The 20440-nt window shown below is 42.0% G+C and overlaps 1 protein-coding gene across 5 annotated transcripts in view; it reads left to right on the top strand.

Annotated features, from left to right (window-relative positions):
• The first annotated feature begins 6583 nt into the window (after positions 1 to 6583).
• Positions 6584 to 20440, top strand: part of AKAP11 (A-kinase anchoring protein 11) — a 48026-nt gene continuing 34169 nt past the window's right edge. For all 5 annotated transcript variants that reach the window (XM_075422397.1, XM_075422425.1, XM_075422415.1 and 2 more), the window contains exons 1-3: positions 6584 to 6684; positions 11914 to 12021; positions 17578 to 17694. In XM_075422397.1, coding sequence (XP_075278512.1) covers positions 11962 to 12021; positions 17578 to 17694 — 177 coding nt within the window. In that variant the 5' untranslated portion in view covers positions 6584 to 6684; positions 11914 to 11961. The remainder of the gene's footprint in view (positions 6685 to 11913; positions 12022 to 17577; positions 17695 to 20440) is intronic.

Raw genomic sequence — 20440 nt, 5'->3', positions numbered from 1 at the left:
AGGAATGAAGAAGAAAGCACGCCATGAACAGCACATTAGACTATTTTTATTGTGGGAAAAGACTCACAATGCAAACGATCTCCAGTTCAAGAATAAACCCTGTAAAAACAGCAATAAACTGGGCAGTGCATAGGAAATACAAAGGTCAATGAAAAGCAAACCAACTGCCATAAAATGCATTTCGAATCCAGATGGTAAGAGGATGGGATTTACCAAGACTGCTGTTGCATCTCTGCAGCAGATAAATTTGAGAGAGAAAACAAGAGTCAGGTTTACTTACATGTGGAAGGAACAAGATCTGAAATGTAGCTCAGTAAAGCATCTGTTGTTCCTCTGATTTCACAGCAGGAGTATTAGAGACTGCTTAAATAGATGAAGTTGCAGAAAATTTAATTACCGCTAAGCATTTACAAGGGAATTAATTGTTCCCTGGAGTTACCACAGTTGAAGTAACGACGGTATGTGGCATCTCTGGGCTTTAAAGAGGAAGCATATGCAGCAACTGGCTGGAAACAAATGAGGAGCGTACCGTATCTGCAGATTGAAGAGATGATGGGATTTATCCTACGACAGAAATTGTCTAAACATTTGAAAAAAGCAGCTGATACCTTCAGGAGGATACCATAACTGTAAACTGCAGGAAGGCAATGATGTAATTTTTTTACAAACTTGTCTGATACCTTTTCCAAAAATACACCGAAAGGGAAAAATAACTGGAACATTGCAAGAATTTTGCAATAATGTCTAAGGTTACATTCAGCGAACTTAGCACTTAAGCACAGCTAGTTCTGACAATGAAGGTGGCTCTCCATATTGGTGTTGACCTCAACACTACCGATTACCCAGTAAAGATCAGTTATCTTTCACCTAGTTCAGAAGATGTATTTACCTTACTATTTTCGGCAAGTTCATCCTAACTTAAATTCAGCCATAAATATGGACTGAAGACAATGAGACAGTGTGCTACCTGACAGCAGACACAAGAGTTTATTACATTCTAACAGTTTATTTCATTCTAATGACCAGAAGTAACTGCACCTTCTGGTCAGCAGGTGTACACAAGCAGATACTATTAGGTGTGGCTGGCATGCAAGGTTGTTTGAATAACAATAACCAAAAACTAGCAATGAAGGACACCCTGAAAGCTCCCTCATGGGTTTGAGTGTCATCATTGATCCTTAAAGAAAAATTAATTCATTTAATCATCTCCTTCTAGCAATAAATGTGTGCATAAATCACAAGGCAAAAGCTGAAGAAATCCACAAGAAAAACAAAGTGCCACACAGTTACATTCTCCTCGGACAGTAGTCAGTTACTGAGAGGGTGTTTGACCATTTTCTAATTGAACAGATCGGCACTGGAAATGCTGGATTGCTCTGGTCCCATCAGAACTTTCTACAGAAGCTCGATCTGTAATCTGGCTGCGGCTGCCGGCCAGAAACCCAACCAAGCTGGCTGCTTACTGTAGCTCAGCTGACTGGCTATCTAGCTCCCTGGCAACACGCCGGCTGCTCAGTTGGTTTCTTGGCTCCCCAGGCTTGTCAGCTGGCAAAGAAATAGATTGTTCCATTTTCGCCAGAAAGGCTGCAGAGCCAACGTGTTTTGTTACAGCGCTCAATGAAACAAAATATTGACAAGCTGCAATTTCCTGTAGAATAAAAATTTCGCTTCCCAGCCAGCTCCAGTTATTATTGTACACTCTTGTGTAACAACAGTGACGGCGTTATCGCATCCTCTAAGTAAACACAATGCACAGAAAGGATGTGAATCCAGAGAGCCTCCCAAGCCTTCGGATAAGAATCTCCTATCCACTGAACCCATCTCTGTGCAGTACAATGCATCTTTTGATAAGGTCAGCTTGTGACGCTTTCCATTCCGCATTAAAAGGCCGATCCAGCTGGCTCTGAGAACTCATCTGTCAGCAGGACATCACTGTCCAGCTGAGGGATGGGTTCAGTATGTAGTCTGTGGATTACACCCTTGACACCTACTGGTTTGGAAGATGACTTACGTAGGTTACAGATCAAACTCCAGGGAAAGAAAACCCAGCAACAGCCACAACATAGTTACATAAATAACGATTATTAGGTTTTCACTGTTGAAAAACAGAGTTAAAATACCCACGAAAATGCAAATAAAAATGACTTCTCAAACATGTCACTACAAACAACAGATTCATGAAACATTCAGTGAAAAGAAACCAGGAACTGTCACTGCATTAGACCATAGTGCCATAAACCCAATCCTTGTCAGAGACAAATGCCGTGGTCCAGCCCAGGCCAAAGATTCATGACAGGATGACTAATGAAATCACGCACTCCAGCGAAGAGTTCCAGTTTTTGTAGTTGGTAGGTGTGTCAAGAGTGCCTCCAAGAACGGCAATGCAAGTCAACATGTGGGTACGTTCTTGGTGGCAGAACAAGCCCCATTAGGGCTACGAGGATGATGAGGGGACTGGAGCATCTGTCCCATGAGGAAAGGCTGAGGGAGCTGGGCTTGTTCAGCCCGAAGAAGAGAAGGCTGAGAAGGGACCTTAGAAATGCTTATAAATATCTCAAGGGTGGGTGTCAGGAGGATGGGGCCAGACTCTTTTCAGTGGTGCCCAGCGACAGGACAAGGGGCAATGGGCACAAACTGAAGCACAGGAAGTTCCGTCTGAACATGAGGAAGAACTTCTTCCCTCTGAGGGTGACGGAGCACTGGAACAGGCTGCCCAGGGAGGTTGTGGAGTCTCCTTCTCTGGAGATATTCAAGACCCGCCTGGACAAGGTCCTGTGCAGCCTGCTGTAGGTGACCCTGCTTCAGCAGGGGGGCTGGACTAGATGACCCACAGAGATCCCTTCCAACCCCTACCATTCTGTGATTCTGTGATCCTGTGATTCTGTGATTTAAGCTGTTTCCATTCTCAGTTGTCTCTGTGCTACCCCCAGTGCCACTCTGATGCATTTATTATCCTGGTGAACTGGATCAGCAAAACGGAAGGAAAAGCAGACTGTTCTCTAGGCTTCTCAGTTCAGTCTCATTTACTGCTTGATCTCACCAGTGTGCATGCCGTACAGTCCAGAAGCAGTGCAGCTGGAGAAGCAGGTAGCTGGGCTGGCGAGCAGAACGGTATGTTATAGACAGATAAGCCACTACAAGTCATTCATGAAATTGTTACTTTATGACCTTTAGATTTCGGAGAGGGGAAATAGTATCAAGCACAGCAGATCCTTCCCAGCTTGCTGCAAAGGCATCAACGGAAAGGTTCACCCAGGTTTTGAGACATGAAGCGTACGCTGTGCCTTCTGTTAAAGGTAGAAATACCAAGACTACAAATTACCTATCTGCCTTTGAGAAGGCAATCCTTATTACTGTAAGTATAGGTTATAGGATATAATTTAAAGTCTTGCCTGAACTTAATAAAGCTTTAGTTACAGAGAGACATTTTTCAGAGGTAATATCATGAAAAAAACCCCACTGACCCAATTATACAACTGTGTAGTTTTCATGTACAGAGAAAAAAAATCTAAGGGACTGGTAAGAAAATGGATGGAGAATGGCCAGAAAGTCACAGACTGGTTCTTCATCTCCTTTTATAGCACTGGCATTCAATACCGTAAGAGATGACATACAAGTCAGTCTGAGGTAATCTTTCAACAAGTTGCTCCAAGCCAGTGATCCTGAAAATATCGAGCTTAAAAGACAGGTGCAGACAGTGACTCAGGATGGTTCCAGGGACATTACAGTAGTTCTGACAAAAGATTCTACAGATACCTATTTTCCATACAGAAAGAAAAGGCAGAAAATGCTCCAGGAGCACGGCCCTCTCCAGCCAGCTTTGCCTGATGCTGGTTCCCCTCACCGGGCCTGATCCTGACCCCCACCCATGCACCGACGTCCCAGCCTGCCCTTGACCCGTGCCTGTCCCCACGGAGGTACCTGATGCCCTGGGCTAGGGCTGTCCCCGTCCCTGGCTCGCCCTACTCCCTGGCTGGGGGGAGTGGGATGGGCTCTGACTGGCCAGGCCCTGCCCTGCAAAACATAAAACTGAACAGGACACAAAGTACCAGAGTCCAGAAACCGATACCCTATTTCTTCCTAATTAATATGCATTTTTAGAAGCGTTGGCTGAGCAGCCAAGTTTCCTGTCCTTTTACATACGTGGTATTTAAATCAATTGTAAAAAAAAAAAATCACTATTTTGAAGCTATCCCCATTTTTCTTATTGCATAAAAAAACCATTTTTTCTGACAAACAATAGTGTCATGTGGGTTATGTTTCATAGTTTCCCGATGAGGGTAAATCTTGATTTTTTCCAAGGCTTTGGCAGGGAGCCATAGGAACTCATTATTCTCAATAGTCTAAGGGGAATTACAAAACAAAGGGAATAAAAGGCTTGTATTTATTTTTAAAGCATGCTTTCTCATGTTTACATTGCTTCCAGATCTATTTTGTTTTGGAATTTTTTTTACTTACTGTAAGTCTTAATACATGAAAAACAACAAAAACCTCTTACAGAGTTTTTAGTTTTCACAAAAACTGAAAAGTATTTTGAATGAAGGAGTTGGTCAAAAAGAGATATTTTTTTGGTTAACCAAAGATGTGCAAAACTGTTTCTTTACTTGAATGACAGTGTATTTCCAAGGCAGGCTGGTCTCAATGGGCATTGAAATGATGACTAACTGGAGTTAAATTTGATTCTATTACTCATTTGCTTTCTCCTCATCCCATAGGGACCTGCAGTCCCTGGGAATATGAGCAACCTTTTACTTGTCCCACTTAACTGTGACATACTTTAGAACCAGTAATCCTTTGTTTCTTTTATCTATCTAGTCTGTGCATGGTTTGCGGGCTTTGTCACGCAGCTTGTTAGTTTTCAGGGTAAATTAAAAAGCGGTTTATCTACCTGTTGGCAAAGTGAGTAAGTGAATACGCATCCGCTGACTTCTGAAGCATCTGGAACGATTACACAATCCAGAAACAGCCTATGATCAAGGACTAAACAGAAATAAAAGCCACAGCTCAAGTAAAAACAGAAGCCAGGCAGAAGCTGGAATTATCCAGAAAAGCAATGGAGATCCAGTAGCAAAAATTCTCATATCCTCTTTATAGGGCCCAAGTGGTACCCAGAAGAAGAATGCAACTTAGAAGGAAATCAGGGTAGTCTCTCTCTGTTTGTCTGTCTGTCTTTAAAGCGGGGCAGGTTAGACACTGTAATCCCCCAGTACCAGAAAAGCTACAAGGCTAGCATCTATTTCTGATTTTTTTTTTCTTCTCTAGTCGCTGCCTCTGTGTACAAAGTTTTGGATTTTTGCTTAGTGCAGCTTTGAGGGTTCTTTCTTTTCTGTCTTCCAGAAGCTGTTGCAACCACATGCTGCCTTGTCTGTGTCTGTAGCCACAGTGGAACTCTGGTTCTGTCGCTTCTCCTCCTGAGGTTCTCTCTCATATGCCAAGTCTCAGAAAGATCTGTCCTGATTCTGGGAATCTCTCTTTTGGGGACGGACAAAGTCATTCGCTGACAGCGTTTAGACTATCCATCGCGTACCGTTCAACACGGTTCCTCATTTTGTGGCCTCCTTGGTGTCAGGTTAGCATCTGAAGGAGCTGCTGCTGAAATGGAGTAATCTTGGGAAGCTACGTGAGACTACTGCACCCAGTCCCAAACAGCACACATGGTTAAATACACATCTCCATCACGAAGATGTGAAAATCAACTGTGTAATTGCTGGGGTAAATAGCACACCAGATGTACAGGGGAATCTGGTAGCCTTGAGTTTAAAAAGGAGTGGGAAGGGAGGAAGAGTGCAGGAATTTCAGACAGGGTTTGACAGACTTGTCTGTGCCTCGTCTGACTAAAACCAGACTCCAGCCTCTAACCCACCCACCCCGCTGAGCCAGCCGGCCTGCTGGAAACCAGGCCTGGCATGAGAGGCTTCCGTGGCGACCAGCAGGCAGGCCTCCAGTCCGGGTTAACCACGCAGCCAAGACCCACGCCGCGCCAGCCTGCTCTCCCTCACTCCCGGGAGGACAGGGCTCAGCACACCGCCTCCCGAGGGCTCTGCGAAGCCTGTCACCACACAGGGAGAAGCGCCGCGCCACGCCAGGCCGGGCGGATCCCGGTCGCGACGGCGCTGAGCGGGCCGGGCAGCAGAGGCCGCGGCGGGGGCCGTTCCAGCCGGCCTAGCCCCCCCCTGGCCGGGGCAACGCCCGGGGAGGCCCACCGGGGCAGGCCCGGCAGGGACGCCCCCCTCACGGCCAGGCAGGCGCCAGCCGGGTTTCGCTCCCGTGAGGGGAGCGCGGCGGCCCGGCCGCTCCCCACCCCGAGCTAACGGCCGCGTAACGGACGCCGACGGCGCGCGCCAGGCCCTCGCGGGGAGCGACCACCAACGACCGCCGACGGCGCAACCCCCCGCCCCCGCCCCCGCCCCCCCCCGCTCCCCTCTTCCGGGTCGGCCTCCGATTCCCGCCCAACGCGGGCGGTGCGAGGTTGCCAGCGGCAGGGGAGGCGGGGCCTGTGCGGGAAGCGTCGCGAGAGCGGAGGACGCGCGCCGGGGGCGGGGCGGGGCGGGGCAGGAGGGGGCGGGGCCGGGCGAGGGGCGCTGCGCCGCGGCGGAGCCGGGGCTGGGCGGGCGGTCGCTCGCTCCCTCCGTTGCTTGTGGCGGTGAAATGGCCGCGGGCGCCGGGTGCTGAGGAGGCTGTCAGGTACGGGCCGCCCCCTTCCCCCCCGTTCCCCCTGCTGCCTTGCCGGGGGGCCCGCCGGCTCCGTCCCCGCGTAGGGCGTGGGGGCAGCCTCCCGGCCCGCCCGGCTGGGCCGCGCTCCCACAGGTGGCCGGCTCCCGGGGGGCACAGCATCCTGCCGCCGCTCTGCCCCGCGGGGAGGAGGCGGCTCACCGGCGGGCTCCGTGTGGCGGCGCAGCTCCCCGCGGGTCCCCCGCACGCACCTGAGGCGGGGAGGGGCGCGCCGGGCTCCTCGGTACCGCAGCGGGGGGGGCGGGGGGTAACGCATCGTTTTGGCCCCGAGAGCCGCGGAGCGGGGGCGGCGGCGCTGGCGGCATCTCTCCGCCCGTTCTTCCCGGAGAGCCCCCGCGGCGGGCCGGCGGTGGCCCCCGCGGCTGGGGCTGCCTGCGGGCTGGGCCGGAGGCCGACCCGTGCCCGTCGCGGTGTGGTCGGGGGTACGGGGGGGCTCGGTGAGTTCGCCTTCCCTCCTCCGGCGTTGTTTGGCTTCTGGTCGGCGTGCACAGGTTCGAGAAGTTCACCCCGTTCTCAACATTTTGCTGCTTAAAAGTGTCTCCTCCCCGTCCCTCCGCACGTCCTCCTCCTCCCAATTCCTTTCCTCCCTGAAGCGAGGAAGAACAGCGGGTGTTGCTTGTTTGCTTTCTTGGCTCTTTTGAGGGGCTTTCTCGATGATGGCTGAAGTGCCTTTCTCTGTTTCCCCCCCAGTATCCAATGGGGTGGAAAAAGAAAAGGTCTATGAAATATAGATCCGGTGTAATAGCCGCCTTGCTGAAGCCCTGAGAGGTTGCCAGATTGACATAGGGATAAAAAATACCCTAGGAGTTCTAGTGTATTCGGGAAAGATCACGGGTACTAAAATCAATGGCAACACAATACTGATAATTTATCCATATAACACTTGGGAAGAGTCTTATGTTGCTTACGTGTTTGCAAGATGATTCCGGAATTGTGCAGTTAGCCTTCAGAGGTTGATACTGCCAATATTTGCTTCTTGAGAAACTGTTTTTGAGTGATGTTGGTCCCATTTGTCCAGGGGAATTTCTTAGTCTGCAGGCGCAGTGATTTTTTTTTCTTTTGCGGCTTGGTAATTGAATTATGCCATCTTGTTTGATGCCTCCTAATTTCTTATCCTTCAGGGATTCTTTAAAAGCTGTTGGCTGTTGGAAGAAGTACAGTGGTGGAAAGTCTTACTCAGTGTGGAAAAATAATAGATCAGATTATTCCCTCTTTCTGTTAATTGGTGCCATGTAATCTGAAACAATACCCCCCAAAAACCCCCCAAAGTACCTCCTAAACAAAGTATTCTCTGGTGAAGTTTTCTCTAAGGGGGAATAAGATTACATGAGAAGATGCTACTGCTTAGAAAATACTACACACCCCTCACCCCCAGCTTCATTGGTTTAGATGTGTTATGTACGAAACACACAGCAGAATGAAGTAGAGAAACTTAATTGCACAACTCACAAAATCTAGACTAATGGACGTTTCTGGTACATCGAGTAATATTTTTTTTTTCCCAGGACATATTTGAGAACCCGGACCCAGGACTGGAGGGAAGGCAAGAGTGGTGATTTTTAGCGATAATGTAGGCAGAGAAAATGAAGGATTCTTTTGAAATTCGTGAAGCTTGGTATTCTTGTCATGCTTCTATGTGGCAAGAATACAGTGTAAAACAGTTAGAACCAAACAATAAAAAGATGATCTAACCTTTTATAACTGTCATTAATGCGGACCAACAATGATGTATTCCACACACACCCCTATGCCCCCCCGCCCTTTTCTTAGTGTGGATGTGGCTGTGGTCAAGGCAACTTCTCATTTTATAAATGGACCTTTTGAAGATTGTCAGCTCAATTACTGAAAGTGATAAATCATTAGAAATAAGAAATAGAGAAGGATCCATTAGGTGATTCTGTCTGCCTATCAGTGTGGGCTTGTTTCATTTGGTTTTCAATAACAATTGTTTCGCTAAGGTTATAGAAGAGTGCGTATCGTTTTTTTAAGGTAACTATAAATCTCGTATTTGGAGTGAATCTGTCAAAGCTCAGTATTTGGTTAAACCTGGCTTTTGCAAATCATCAGCAAAGTTCTTTTGGCTGCTTCAGGTCATTGTGTTGAAGATGGGGAAAAAAAAGTACAAGGAAGGTGTCCTTTTTTTTAACAGTACTTTTTTGCACCATAATCTTAGATATACTGTTGTCATAATCTAGAATCTTTTATTAGAAATTTAATTTAATAAGAACATATTACATGTAGTTAAAATTTATTGCCTGTGTGGTTCAAATTCTTCATGTCCTTGTATGCCTTTAACATGGATGTGCACATGTACACATATGCCTGTATAGCTATAAGATTTACTGAGCACATTTGCACTTTACAGATAAGGGAGAAATTTTCTTCCTTTCTGTCAGCTGATGATTGTCAGTACACACTGATTTTAGTGACTTCAGGCATAGGATAAATTTATATAGAGATGAAATCCATGGCAAAATTCTTGTTGAATACCCTTAAGCTGATTTCACTGTTTAATTCTGCCCGTTACATATATTCAAACAGGATGCGTATTACATGGTCTGAGAAAGGTGTTCCTCAGCAAACCACTGGAAAATTGATTTAAGGTGATCTAAAAGAAAGGTGGAGACGGTTAAACTTAATATGGTTGTTTAGCAGTTATTTTCATGATCAATTTTTTCTTTTTTTTGAGGTCTGCTGGTGGTTATTCAGTAACAGGAAGGTCCTGTTCCTCTTACATCTGATACTTCTACCACTTATTCCCCCTTTTTTGTTCAGTTTACAGTAGGAGGAAATGAAATTTAATAGTCAAATACACTATGCAGAAGTAAAAATAATTTTTAAAGGTAGGTTTTATTTACACAAGAAACGAGCTATTTCCAGGCTGGTTTGTTCGTTGGTGCTTTCACTTCCTTTCCAGTTAGTTTTGAAGTTTGGGTACTTCTCAGATGGTTGGACCATTGTTCTTTTGAAAATGGGTAATAATTTTATATATTAAAAAAGAACACTTTCAGGTTTTGTTGCATTGTTGGACAAGTGGGACCCTTCAGATTTCTCTGAAATGGATGATGGAGAGCTGAGATGCTATAGGTGGTGCAAAGAGTCGGTATAGTTCAGGTACTGAGGTACAGGATGCTGGCAAGATGAAATGGTTATGGTGTTACGTTGATAAACCCATACAGTTTCTGTCCAGTAACTTTCAGAGTTGGATGATTGTACAAGGCTGTTAGTTTCAAGAGGTAGGTGATACTGCAGGTAGCTCTGTGTTGATGCTCGGGTCTCCAGAGTTTACTAGCTGATGCCACAGGAAAATACTTAACCTACTATCTGAAGGCCGTGTAATGGTAGACTGCTGTACCTGAGTAAAGACTTGCGGGACCCAACATGGTTATGAAGTCACCTCCGTCATTTTGCTGTGCCGGGCTTTTGCCGCAAGGAGCGATCAGTCCAAAAATGTGGAGCTCGAGTAGTTGACTTGACCCCATGTGAGAAACCAGCTCTTCCCACAGATGGTCCTTCTTAGGACAAGCCTGTGTCTAAGAACGTTTATGATATGATTAGATTAACAGAGTGCGTTAGCCATTTAAGATAGAGCAGTAGGGACGAGTTAGGTGGATTTCTTTTTCTTGCTTGATACAGTTTCATGTCTTTTTTTTTTTTTTTTAAACACATGAGTCTAAACGGAAGCATCATTGTGTTTTTTAATCTTCCACCCACAGAAGTTTGTGATGATTCGAGTTTTTTATTTGTATTTATTATATTTATATAGAATCTGTCTAACATGTACCTGGCTGCTTCATGTCATTGTCTTAATTTTCCAAATTTCAGACATCCAGTCAAGAGAGATGCTGTGCTCCAGAGATTAAAGTGTTGCAGTTTGTTTACATAGGTGTAACTCTTTTTTTCTAAGATTCTAGCAAGTTAATCTTTAGGAAGGAAAGCAGAAATCAGGGTGGAATGTGAATAGATGTACCTAATAATCTCTTGCTAGTGTATTCTTGAGGAAGTTTTATAGGTGCTGGGTGAGGGAAAGACGAAGAATACAATTACTTGATGCCACTGCTCATCATCTTATTTGAATTACGTATACTCAAGAACAAACCCAGATAAAGATTTCTTTCCCATGTAAAGGTTAAATATGTGTTTGAGATGAGACTGAGAAAACCAAGCCAGTCAGTTGTGCAAGGCAGACCTATACTCTGATGTATTGTTTTTTGTTTTTTTTTAAATTTTGCAGTCATTTTTACATGCATTTGTTCCTTACCTGGTTTATTTCGTATAGTCTAGGAGTTCTTTTTCAAGGCTAAGTTGTGTGACCATGGGAAAAGATGAAGTATGATAACTTCTGTAGGGCTTAGAAGCCCAGCAGGTGCTTTCTGTTTTTATTAATCCTCTATATTTATTGCCTGTTTTCGGGGGTGTGGAGATAAATGAAACAAACTAGATTGCTCTGTTGCTTTCCATTGCTGCTGATTAAACAGGGCAACTTGAAAAACTTGTTTTGATTTCATTGCCTTTTTTTTTGGTTACTTTTGTTAGATTTAGACTTAACATCAATAAGGGTAGCTGACTCGAGCAGAAACTTATTCTGACCTACTTTGGTCAAGCAAGAGCGCTGGCAAATGCATCTTTGGTCCCGTGTTTTGCCAGCAGGGACGGGACTGCACAGAGTAGTGCCAGAGAGTAAGATTGTTGATACATGTTAGTCTAAACAGGAGTCACATGTGTTTGTCTGTAGGACTTGTAATTGACAGAAATAAATAGGCCACGTGGTTGAGTAAGCAGTACCTTTTCTGCTCAAGATTCTTGAAGGGCAGTTCCAGTGCATTGTATGGTACCAGCATCTGCTGATAAACTTCACCAGAGTGGCAGCGATAGTGAAGCAATATTTAAGGTAATGTTCCTGTGCCTCCAGTCCACTCTTGAAATCTAGTTAAAGAAAAATGTTGCAGCTAACTGTAAGTTGTGTGGTTTACATTTTGTGCGTTGTTTTAAAAATTGTTAAGGCAGTACTTTTAGAAAGGCAACAATCAGTATGGATGGTGTGCTGTTTAATCTTTCTCCATTTTAGAATGCTTTTTAATTTTTTTTTTGTCCTTCTTGTTTTGTCTACTTGCATTTTCAAAATGTATACAAACTAAATGGGGAAACATAAAATAAGCAAGTATAAATGTCTTTCCATAGGTATTTTTGACATGACTTCTTTCATCGAATACTAAGATTGGTAAAATCATGGATATGTATACCAGGGCTCAGGGCAATCGAAGGAAACCAAGAATATCTGTGAAAAAGGTAATTATCTGTATTTAAAATTTTTTTTCAGAGCTTTTCAATCTTTATTGCAACAGTCTAACAATGAACCAAATGAACTGCTAGGTTTGGGGCTTTTTGGGTGTTTGGTTTTTTTTTCTTTATATGTTTGAATTTTGATTGTCTGACATTTCAGGGAGGCAAAGAAATTGCCTTTGCTTTATGTTTTTGCGTATTTAGGGAATGGGTGCATGCTTTTTCCTTTTGTCTTTGCCGTTTGTTTTAAGGTGACGTGATGAAATCATGATGTATTTATTTGCTAAAATTTGCCTTCTTTACTGGAACATAACTTTTATTTTGAGCACAGATTCTTTCCAGTTTATATGTAGTAAATTAGAAATATGTAGTGTTCATTGATAACTTATGTGAAGTCTGTTACGGTTTACTATAATATCTTTAGGTCTTGATTGCTTGACTGGCTTATCCTTGTGTTTACGTGAACTTCTAGGCAGTGCTTTGGTGAAAAACAAAAAAATAAATGTGTCCAGCACTTATGAAAGTTATTTGTGATTTTTTTTCAACAGTATTTATGTATTTATTCCTTTAAATTTTTTCACTATAGCTTGGAGAACATAAATACTCTTCCTCAAATTTTCTTGCAATTTTTATGAGCACTTATTCAAATGAGAGTTGCGGTTTATCCTGAAGGAGCAAATGTATTTATCCAATCATATTTCTCGAAGTAGTTGAATACAGATGAGTATTTTCCTAGGTCTTTCCTGGTTGCTAACAAATTCTTTACTTGCAAGTGTGTGCAACGCTTAAGAGAAAGTAACTGAGCTAGGAAGTATCTTGTCACACGAAATTGGATTATTTTGTTCGAATAAGCAGGTTTTCTTGTTTTAAGGAAACAGTGTCTGTGGTGTAGGTCCTGCAGAAACTGGTTGAAGGCAAAGGTAAGCATTGTGGCACTGCCTGGCAGGTAGTCTGTTGTTCCAGGTCCTGGTAAGGAATGTTAACTACCATACATTAAGTGGTTTGTAATTACAAGCGATATTCTTTCACTCTAAGACACATGGTATAAAATCTTTAATTTTATTGGTTTATGATAAATCTCCAGCTCAAATAGAGTTGTGTAACTACAGTCAAGTCATTTTGCATTATTAACCTGAACATAAACAGGATTTTAGAGGACTTTTTTAGTCTGCCTTTTACTTGTTTTTTTTCTCTTCACTTTGAAAAACAAAACAAACAAACCAACAAACCCCCCTAGGTTTTTAGACCTTTGGGTTGCAGAAACATCTTTCTAATAATGACAGTGACCAGTGATTCCTCATTGATTCTAATGGTTGCCTAAAATTATCTCTGTGAACTGCTCTGTTAATTGCCATTGGGCATTCTAGACTGTGTAGTTCTAGGAATGTGAATTCGACCCTTCTTGGGTGTCTTGCAGAATTCTACATCTTCATACTGCCAGACTCCAGTGTTCTGATCTGTGGCTGCCTCCTCTTGATGTTTCCCTGAGGGGCAGCTACTTAGATTATAGTGTGGAATTTTCATTCTTTCTTGCAGAGCTAGGCACTAGGGTGGTCAGAATAGTACTATGTTTCATCTGCTGTTGATTCACAGCTTGCGGTCTGGTTCTTGTCGTCTTCGTACTACTTTGTAATATTTGACAGGAATTGTTGCAGTTGTAGCTCTTACAAGTCAGTGCATGGTTGCAATACACACATTTAAAGCCTAAGTTTCTGTATTTACAAAATGATGTCAAAATATTCAGCCCATTTAAACCTTACAGCACCTGAAGTCAGGAAGAGCTGGCTTGTTACTTGAGAGCAGAGTAACCATGACTCTCCAGCACTGGATTTGATTTCTCTGCAGATCATGGCATCTTACAAGTTTGTGGGTTGTTTGAAATGTTAGAGAGCAGTTGTTTAAAATACTTCCTGAGACCAATTAGTACAGGATTTCCTCCAGTGTGCTGTGAAGGATCCACAGGTAATGGCTTCTTGATTTGCTGGCCACAAAGGAGACAGTGCAAAACTTTAAATTGCTCATTTGAGCTAGAGGCGTGACAAGGATTTTCATTGTTCAGGTCTGTCTTGCTCTGCACACATTTGTGTTTTTCTCTTAGTGTGGCCTAGTAAGTTCAAAATCTGTGCTTGCAATTGAAATAGGATTTATTGCAAGACGACACTTTTGATTTTCTGCAAGGAAGGAGTATGCAGGCCTAGCAAGTAGAGCTTTGTAGATTGCTTGGGGTTTTTTGCCTACACGTGGGTGTATATTGGAAGTAGTTGTACTATTTATAAAAATTACATCCTTTTGTTGAAGATGATGTCTTGTCCTTACCTAAGCTGAGCTGATAGTCTTGGGAACTTGCTGGTTTTCAGTTTTTATTGTAGTTGCGCGTCTCCTAGACTGGGGTTGTGAGACAACTTGTTTTCATTTTCTGTTGGACAGGAGGATTTCTCTGAAACTGAGTCCAGTCCTTTCTTGTCAGAAGCAGAATTTTGATAAGAACATGAGAAAGTTATTAAATATAGTCTCACAATTAATGATGGGAAATTAAAAAAAAAATACTGCTATTTTTTAGTCTTTTTGAACCACACTGATAGCTGAGAATCTTACGAAGTCCAGGCTGAAGCTATTCACACCAAATTTATAACAGTTTGTTCATGGATGTCATTATTATTCAGCTGAAACTGTTTTGTGGGTTTTTTTTCCCCTCACTGGTGTTCACACTTGTGATGTTTTTACAGTTGGTGATCTGTCCTCTGTTAGCTTTGATTTTTGGAAACTGTGTAAACTAAGGTTTTAGTTTGCTTTTGTATTGAAAGCCTCTGCATTCCAGCGATTATCCTTCATAGTCCTACTTTCTGTGCTTGTTGTGCGTTAATCTTCTTTTTACATGTGGATGATACTGTCTGTGCAATTACACAGGATGTCCTTCTTAGTGACTCTGATGTCAGTCGTTTCACTAAAGGATGCGGTACTAGGGTCATGTTTGCTATTTTCAGCCCTGTGTCATATTGACCATTCATTGCTATACCACGATCAAGAAGTCAACTCAGGTCTTGAATTTCCCAGCTTGTGAATTTGCAGTTCTATTTTAAAGCTTGCTTTTAGTTTTTAAGGACGTAACTTTGTACTTGATATGGTTGCGTTTTAAAATACTCTCACACTGAGCAAGTTCCTTCTGCGTGATTTGCTGTTCTTCCTCTTAACTGATGACACCCGCTTACTTTGAATTATCATCAGAGTTCATATATGTAGGTACTTTTTTTTCCCCCATTAAATTTATTGGTGATGATGATGCTTGACTTCAGTCTGAAGATAAGTTTGAGGAAGTCAGTTACTGGGTTACTGACCTACATCTACTATATCCTCGAAAAAACCCCAGACCCTTTGCTATCTTCTTTTGGGAAAATTCTTCCCATGCTCTGAACTTTTTTTATATTCATTCATATGATCTTAAAATCATGCATCACTTCCTTTCTCCTCATTTTTAAATATGGATACTTTATCTCTTCAGTTATGTAGTGCCACCATCATTGTGCTACCAGACCTACATATAGTCTTGTATGCTGGATCTTCCATACATGAGGGAGATTCTTCTAACTGCTGCATCCTCCTTTTTCTCCCATTTCAACTTAGTATTCTCCAAAATCTGGAGTTTTGTTTCACCTCAGTAGTTCCTAATACCATACTCCTAGTTATCCATCCTGCCTTTCAGGATGTTAAACTAGGGAAAAGTACATGCTTATAAATAAGGTACATGTAATAGTTTGTACCCTTAAAAAACCTAACTGCTAGAGAATAATGATGAGCCCTTCTCAAACTGAATCACTGTTGATCTGCAGAAAAATTAGCAGGTCACATTGTATGACTTTTGTTTTTGTAATTACTATATTCAGTGCTGTGACTGATTAATTATTGTAGAAGCTGAAAATGAGGCATTTCAATGTGCTTATTCAACTTCACAAATTACTTTTGTATGAGATGAATGGAGAAATTACTGGGAAAGACTCTTTGAGCAGGCTTGAGGTATTGCAGCCACCTGTAAATCTGGAAGATCCAGAGAATCAGAGAAAGACACTGTCAGCATAATTTGGAAAGGACAAAGATACATTACTGAAGTGTGGAGGTGAATTGCAACTAAACATGTGGGGACAAAGGGATAGCTGAAAGTGGAAATTAAATGAACTCTTAATTAGTTTGTTTCAAATGACTCAATAACTGTCTAAAATGCATTTTAAAATAGTTCAGCTGTTACTTTTCCATAAAAATGACTGATATGACTGCTTTAGTGTTACTTGGCCTTGGCTGTCAGGGTGGTATTCTGAGCCTTGTTTGCTAACATTCTGAAATGTATTTTGGTAATTCCAAGGATTCTGAAGTAAGATTTCTATTTTACTTTTGTCTGTTCATTCTAGAAATGCTTTACTAATTTCGCATTGCCGTGAGCACAAGCATGGTGACACTGGCAGTGCTATAATAATTTGGCTTCCCATGTAGTAGTACTTGATACCATTTTTTTCTACAGGGGGAAAAATACAATCTTTGTTGAAGTTTAACTGTAAAACCTAAGATCGTTTTTTACCATAACGGGATTGTTTTTGCCATGGGAAGTATCAGAAGCGCAAAACGTTCTCTGACTAAATTTGGCTGTCCAACACTTTTTCTATTGTTTAAGAAGCTATGCAAATTTGAAATAACTTGTTAAACATTGTGTAGAGAATAAATAACTGGATTAACAATTTATAAACATATCGTGATCTTACTTTTCTTCTTAACCTTACCACTTGCTAGAGAAGATGACAATTTTAAAATAAAGGTGCTAACTTCCTATAACAAGTGAGAGGATGTTGTCTTTTTTACAAGCTGAGTGAACCAGTTTTTGTTGTTGTTCTGTCACCTTGTTTTATTCGCCTTTAGATACCAGTGATGATAATACTCTTGTTCTGCTGCACTTTGTCATGCTGGGAGAAAGTCTTAGATTCTTAAGCCTTTTTTAGCCATCTGTGGGTGCTTGTGTGTGACCAGAAGTATGAATATAAGAAATGTTACAAGAAGTAGTTACATGGGATTAAGTTACAGCTGTTTCATATTCTTCAAGGAATGGGAAAGGAGAATGTGTGTGGATTTTGTCGGGAGTTTTGTTTGTTTGTTTGTTTGTTTTCTTCCCCTTTGACTTTTTAAGCCACTTCCATTACTTTTCTTGGCTAAATTTCCTTTTCGTCCTTATTAAGGAAAAGCTGATGGAAAGGTTCCATATACAGACTTTGATGCAAGGAATACATGAAACTTGAATTTCTTCATGGATTCATTGGTTTCTTTTTTTCAGAGTCTGCATTTTATCTTTTTTTTTAATACAGAATGGCCAACTTCTTTTGGAATAAAAGTATTACATGGAAAAAAAACAACTTAGCTGTTTCAGTTCCATATCCTGAAGTAAATTTAAACTTCAGACCTGGTGATTTGAAATAGTAATTAGAGTAGGGAATCCTATGGGGAGCAGGGGATAGATGGATGGACCCCATATCCAAAACTGAAAATGCATTTTTTTTTTCTTATGTTATTTTCATTGTTTTTCAGAGTTTTGGTGAAGCTGTACTGCACTCTATGAAGTCACTGCTCCACAGCAGGAAAGAGTTGTGCAATATATCAGCAGAGGAATGTCCAAATCGGGAGGAACATGATGATTTTATTGAGGTTTGGCATAATCTGACCATTTATATATATTTTGTGTCTATGATAGCGAAGGATTTTGCTTGAAGCAGTAAGGGAAGTTGCAGGGTAGTAAATGTGAACAGTGCTGCAAGGTACTGGCCATAAAATCTGTACCCCCTGTTGTCATTCCTGAATTCAGTCACTGCAGTCTTGAAAAGAGCTGTGACATTTCAAGATGACATTTCTCTGCTTTGTAGGATTTGTGAAACTGAAAACCAAAAACATGTAGACAGATGATTTTGTAAGCCTTGTACAACTGGGTGTACTGCATTTGTGAGTGCTTCTGTGATTGAGGTTGTATGGGTGGTATCTTAACAAAGTAGCAGAACATTTTGATCCAGGTCTGAAGATAAAAGTGATTGCTCGTTTGCCGTGTGCTCAGCACTAAAAGCTGAAGCCTCGGCATTGTTGATCTAGGTAGATCTAGGCTTCTTTTACATGGGTATAGGTGGGCCAAAAGCTGCACAAGGTCTGGAGAGAAGTAGACCTGGGCAGGATGCAGGGCTGTATAGGTAAATCTCAAGCTGTGAGGACGAATGATTAGGGCTGTTTGAGTTACGAGACTAGCAGCAGCTTCTCCAAAGGGAAAATAAAAAAGTAAGAAGCAATGTGTACCAGATATCTCATTATTAAGTGTCTTAGAAGACTGCTTAGTAGTAGTTGACAGGCCTGAGAAGGAGAGGATGAGCTGAACTGGCCAGGTGGAGAAATGAGCAAAAAAGACTCAGGAAGAGGTTAGGGAAGACTGGTAGTTGGATAAGGAGTAGCAGGAAGAAGGGAAGAGGCAGATTGTGTGACCAGCAGAGATGAGTTAGGATTGTCTGGATAACACCAGTTTTTTTGGGGACTAGCTGCATAGTGATGTTGTGAATGTATGAAATGTTTGGAAAGAGGCAAGAAGCTGAATTTGTGACAGATGAAAAGCTGTGGCAGATCAGAAATAAGGAAGAAGAGCTAAGCAGTGGAGGAGTGGGCAAAACCTTGTCTGTGTCTGTTCAGACAGACCATGCTCTAGAATCTACAAAAGCCCTCAAACATTGCCTCCCCCTCCACCCCCTTTTTTTTTTTGTCCTGTAACAAATACCTGACAAATAGCTGGCAGTGTGTTTTATATGCCTATAATGATGGTCCCTATGGAGAGAGATAGCTGAGTATATTGAGTTACCTTATTAGGTCAAGCAATTAAGAGCCCTCTAGCTGAAATGCAAGAGGGTCAATATCCTGCCACAGAACTGGTATTTTTTTTATGAAAATATAGGGAAAGACACCTATATGCAGAATAATGTTAAAAGAACGTTATTAGGATTGCAAAGATAATTACTCAGACTTATGAAAACCAGAATTTAGGTTTTCGTATACCATTTTAATTCATTTCCTCTGTACACATGGGTTATGATAATCTTCAAATATAGTGCCTCACACTATTTTTAGTTTAAAGAAAAGACTTGTGTCACCCACTGGTGACCCTGCTATCTCCCTGGCTTACTCATCAATACCTTTTGAATTGGTGTACTAACTTCAGATGTGTTCGAGGTATAAAAAGGTGATTATTTTTCTGTGAAAACTGGAGTTTGGTCACGATAAAGAAATCCAAATTAGTGTTGTCACTGAGGCAAAAATATGCAGACTCGGCAGTGATGTGATCTCTTTGACAGCAGTCTGCTGGCCCGTCAGTGTACAGATGGACTGGTTTGCCTTCATTTGTGTGAAGCTATGACTCCTGCACACTGCCCTATCTTGCACGATGAATTATCCCATGAGAGAAGGAAAGGGTTGGAATCCTTATCTTGAGGAAGAGGAACGGGCATGTAAGAAGACCTAAGAGCAAATAACCATTAAAAAAAAAAACAAAACCTGTTGAAAAAATCCCAACAGCAGCAAACCCTAAAGCCTCCCAAAATATTCTTCAGAGAACTAGTTTTTTTCCAAGTCCTTTAAATTGTTTGCTGTTTTGCCTCTTCTGTGGAGGAATTTGGTTCATATTGTAGGTACTGTAAAGATAAAAAGATATAGACATTTAAAGGTGTCTTGCAGGTATCATGCAGATGAAAGATTTAGGAGTTGAATAAAAGATGTAGCAGTTGAAGAGTACATGGCTCAAACAGGATTGTTTCATAGTTAACACGGTAAATACGGTGCTGGAGACCTGTAATTTGTCTGGAGCTGTTTGGAATGCTACTGTGAAGCACTGTTTCATTTATGATGTTGCCATAACTGAAATAAGGATAAGTGGATGTAAACAGGAAGATATTTTCTGAGGGCACAGTAGCTTCCCTGCGTGAGACCCCCTGAAATAAACAAGTCAGAATTTTTCATATTTTAGTATAATTTCAGTTTAAAAGAAAGTTTGAGGGTTTTTTTGGTCACACATTGAAAGAACATTCAAAACTTAAATACAATTCAAAGCAGAATTGTTCTTCAGCCATTTCTTTTTCTAGCTCTGTCCCTTTTAGAGATTCTGTGTATGCACAAGCAAGTAACTGAACCAGTTAATAGTAAATGATTATAAACATAGTGACATTCTTTGCTGTTTTAAAACTTGAGAACCAGCTGAATACCTTCAGTAACAGGGAGTAGCTGCTAGAAATATACTATGATCTGTGGCTTGAATACATAAAATTCAGCCTGTTGCATAGTGCTCTGAAATAATTGAATCCGAGCCATATCAAACTGAAGTCCAGACATCAGTAGAAGTATTTAATCTTTGTGCTTTATTCCATATCTACAA

This window comes from Opisthocomus hoazin, chromosome 1 (genome assembly GCF_030867145.1).
Source record: "Opisthocomus hoazin isolate bOpiHoa1 chromosome 1, bOpiHoa1.hap1, whole genome shotgun sequence".
NCBI lineage: Eukaryota > Metazoa > Chordata > Aves > Opisthocomiformes > Opisthocomidae > Opisthocomus > Opisthocomus hoazin.
The sequence above is the reverse complement of the archived record's forward strand: the minus strand, read 5'-3'. Positions and strand labels throughout refer to the sequence as shown.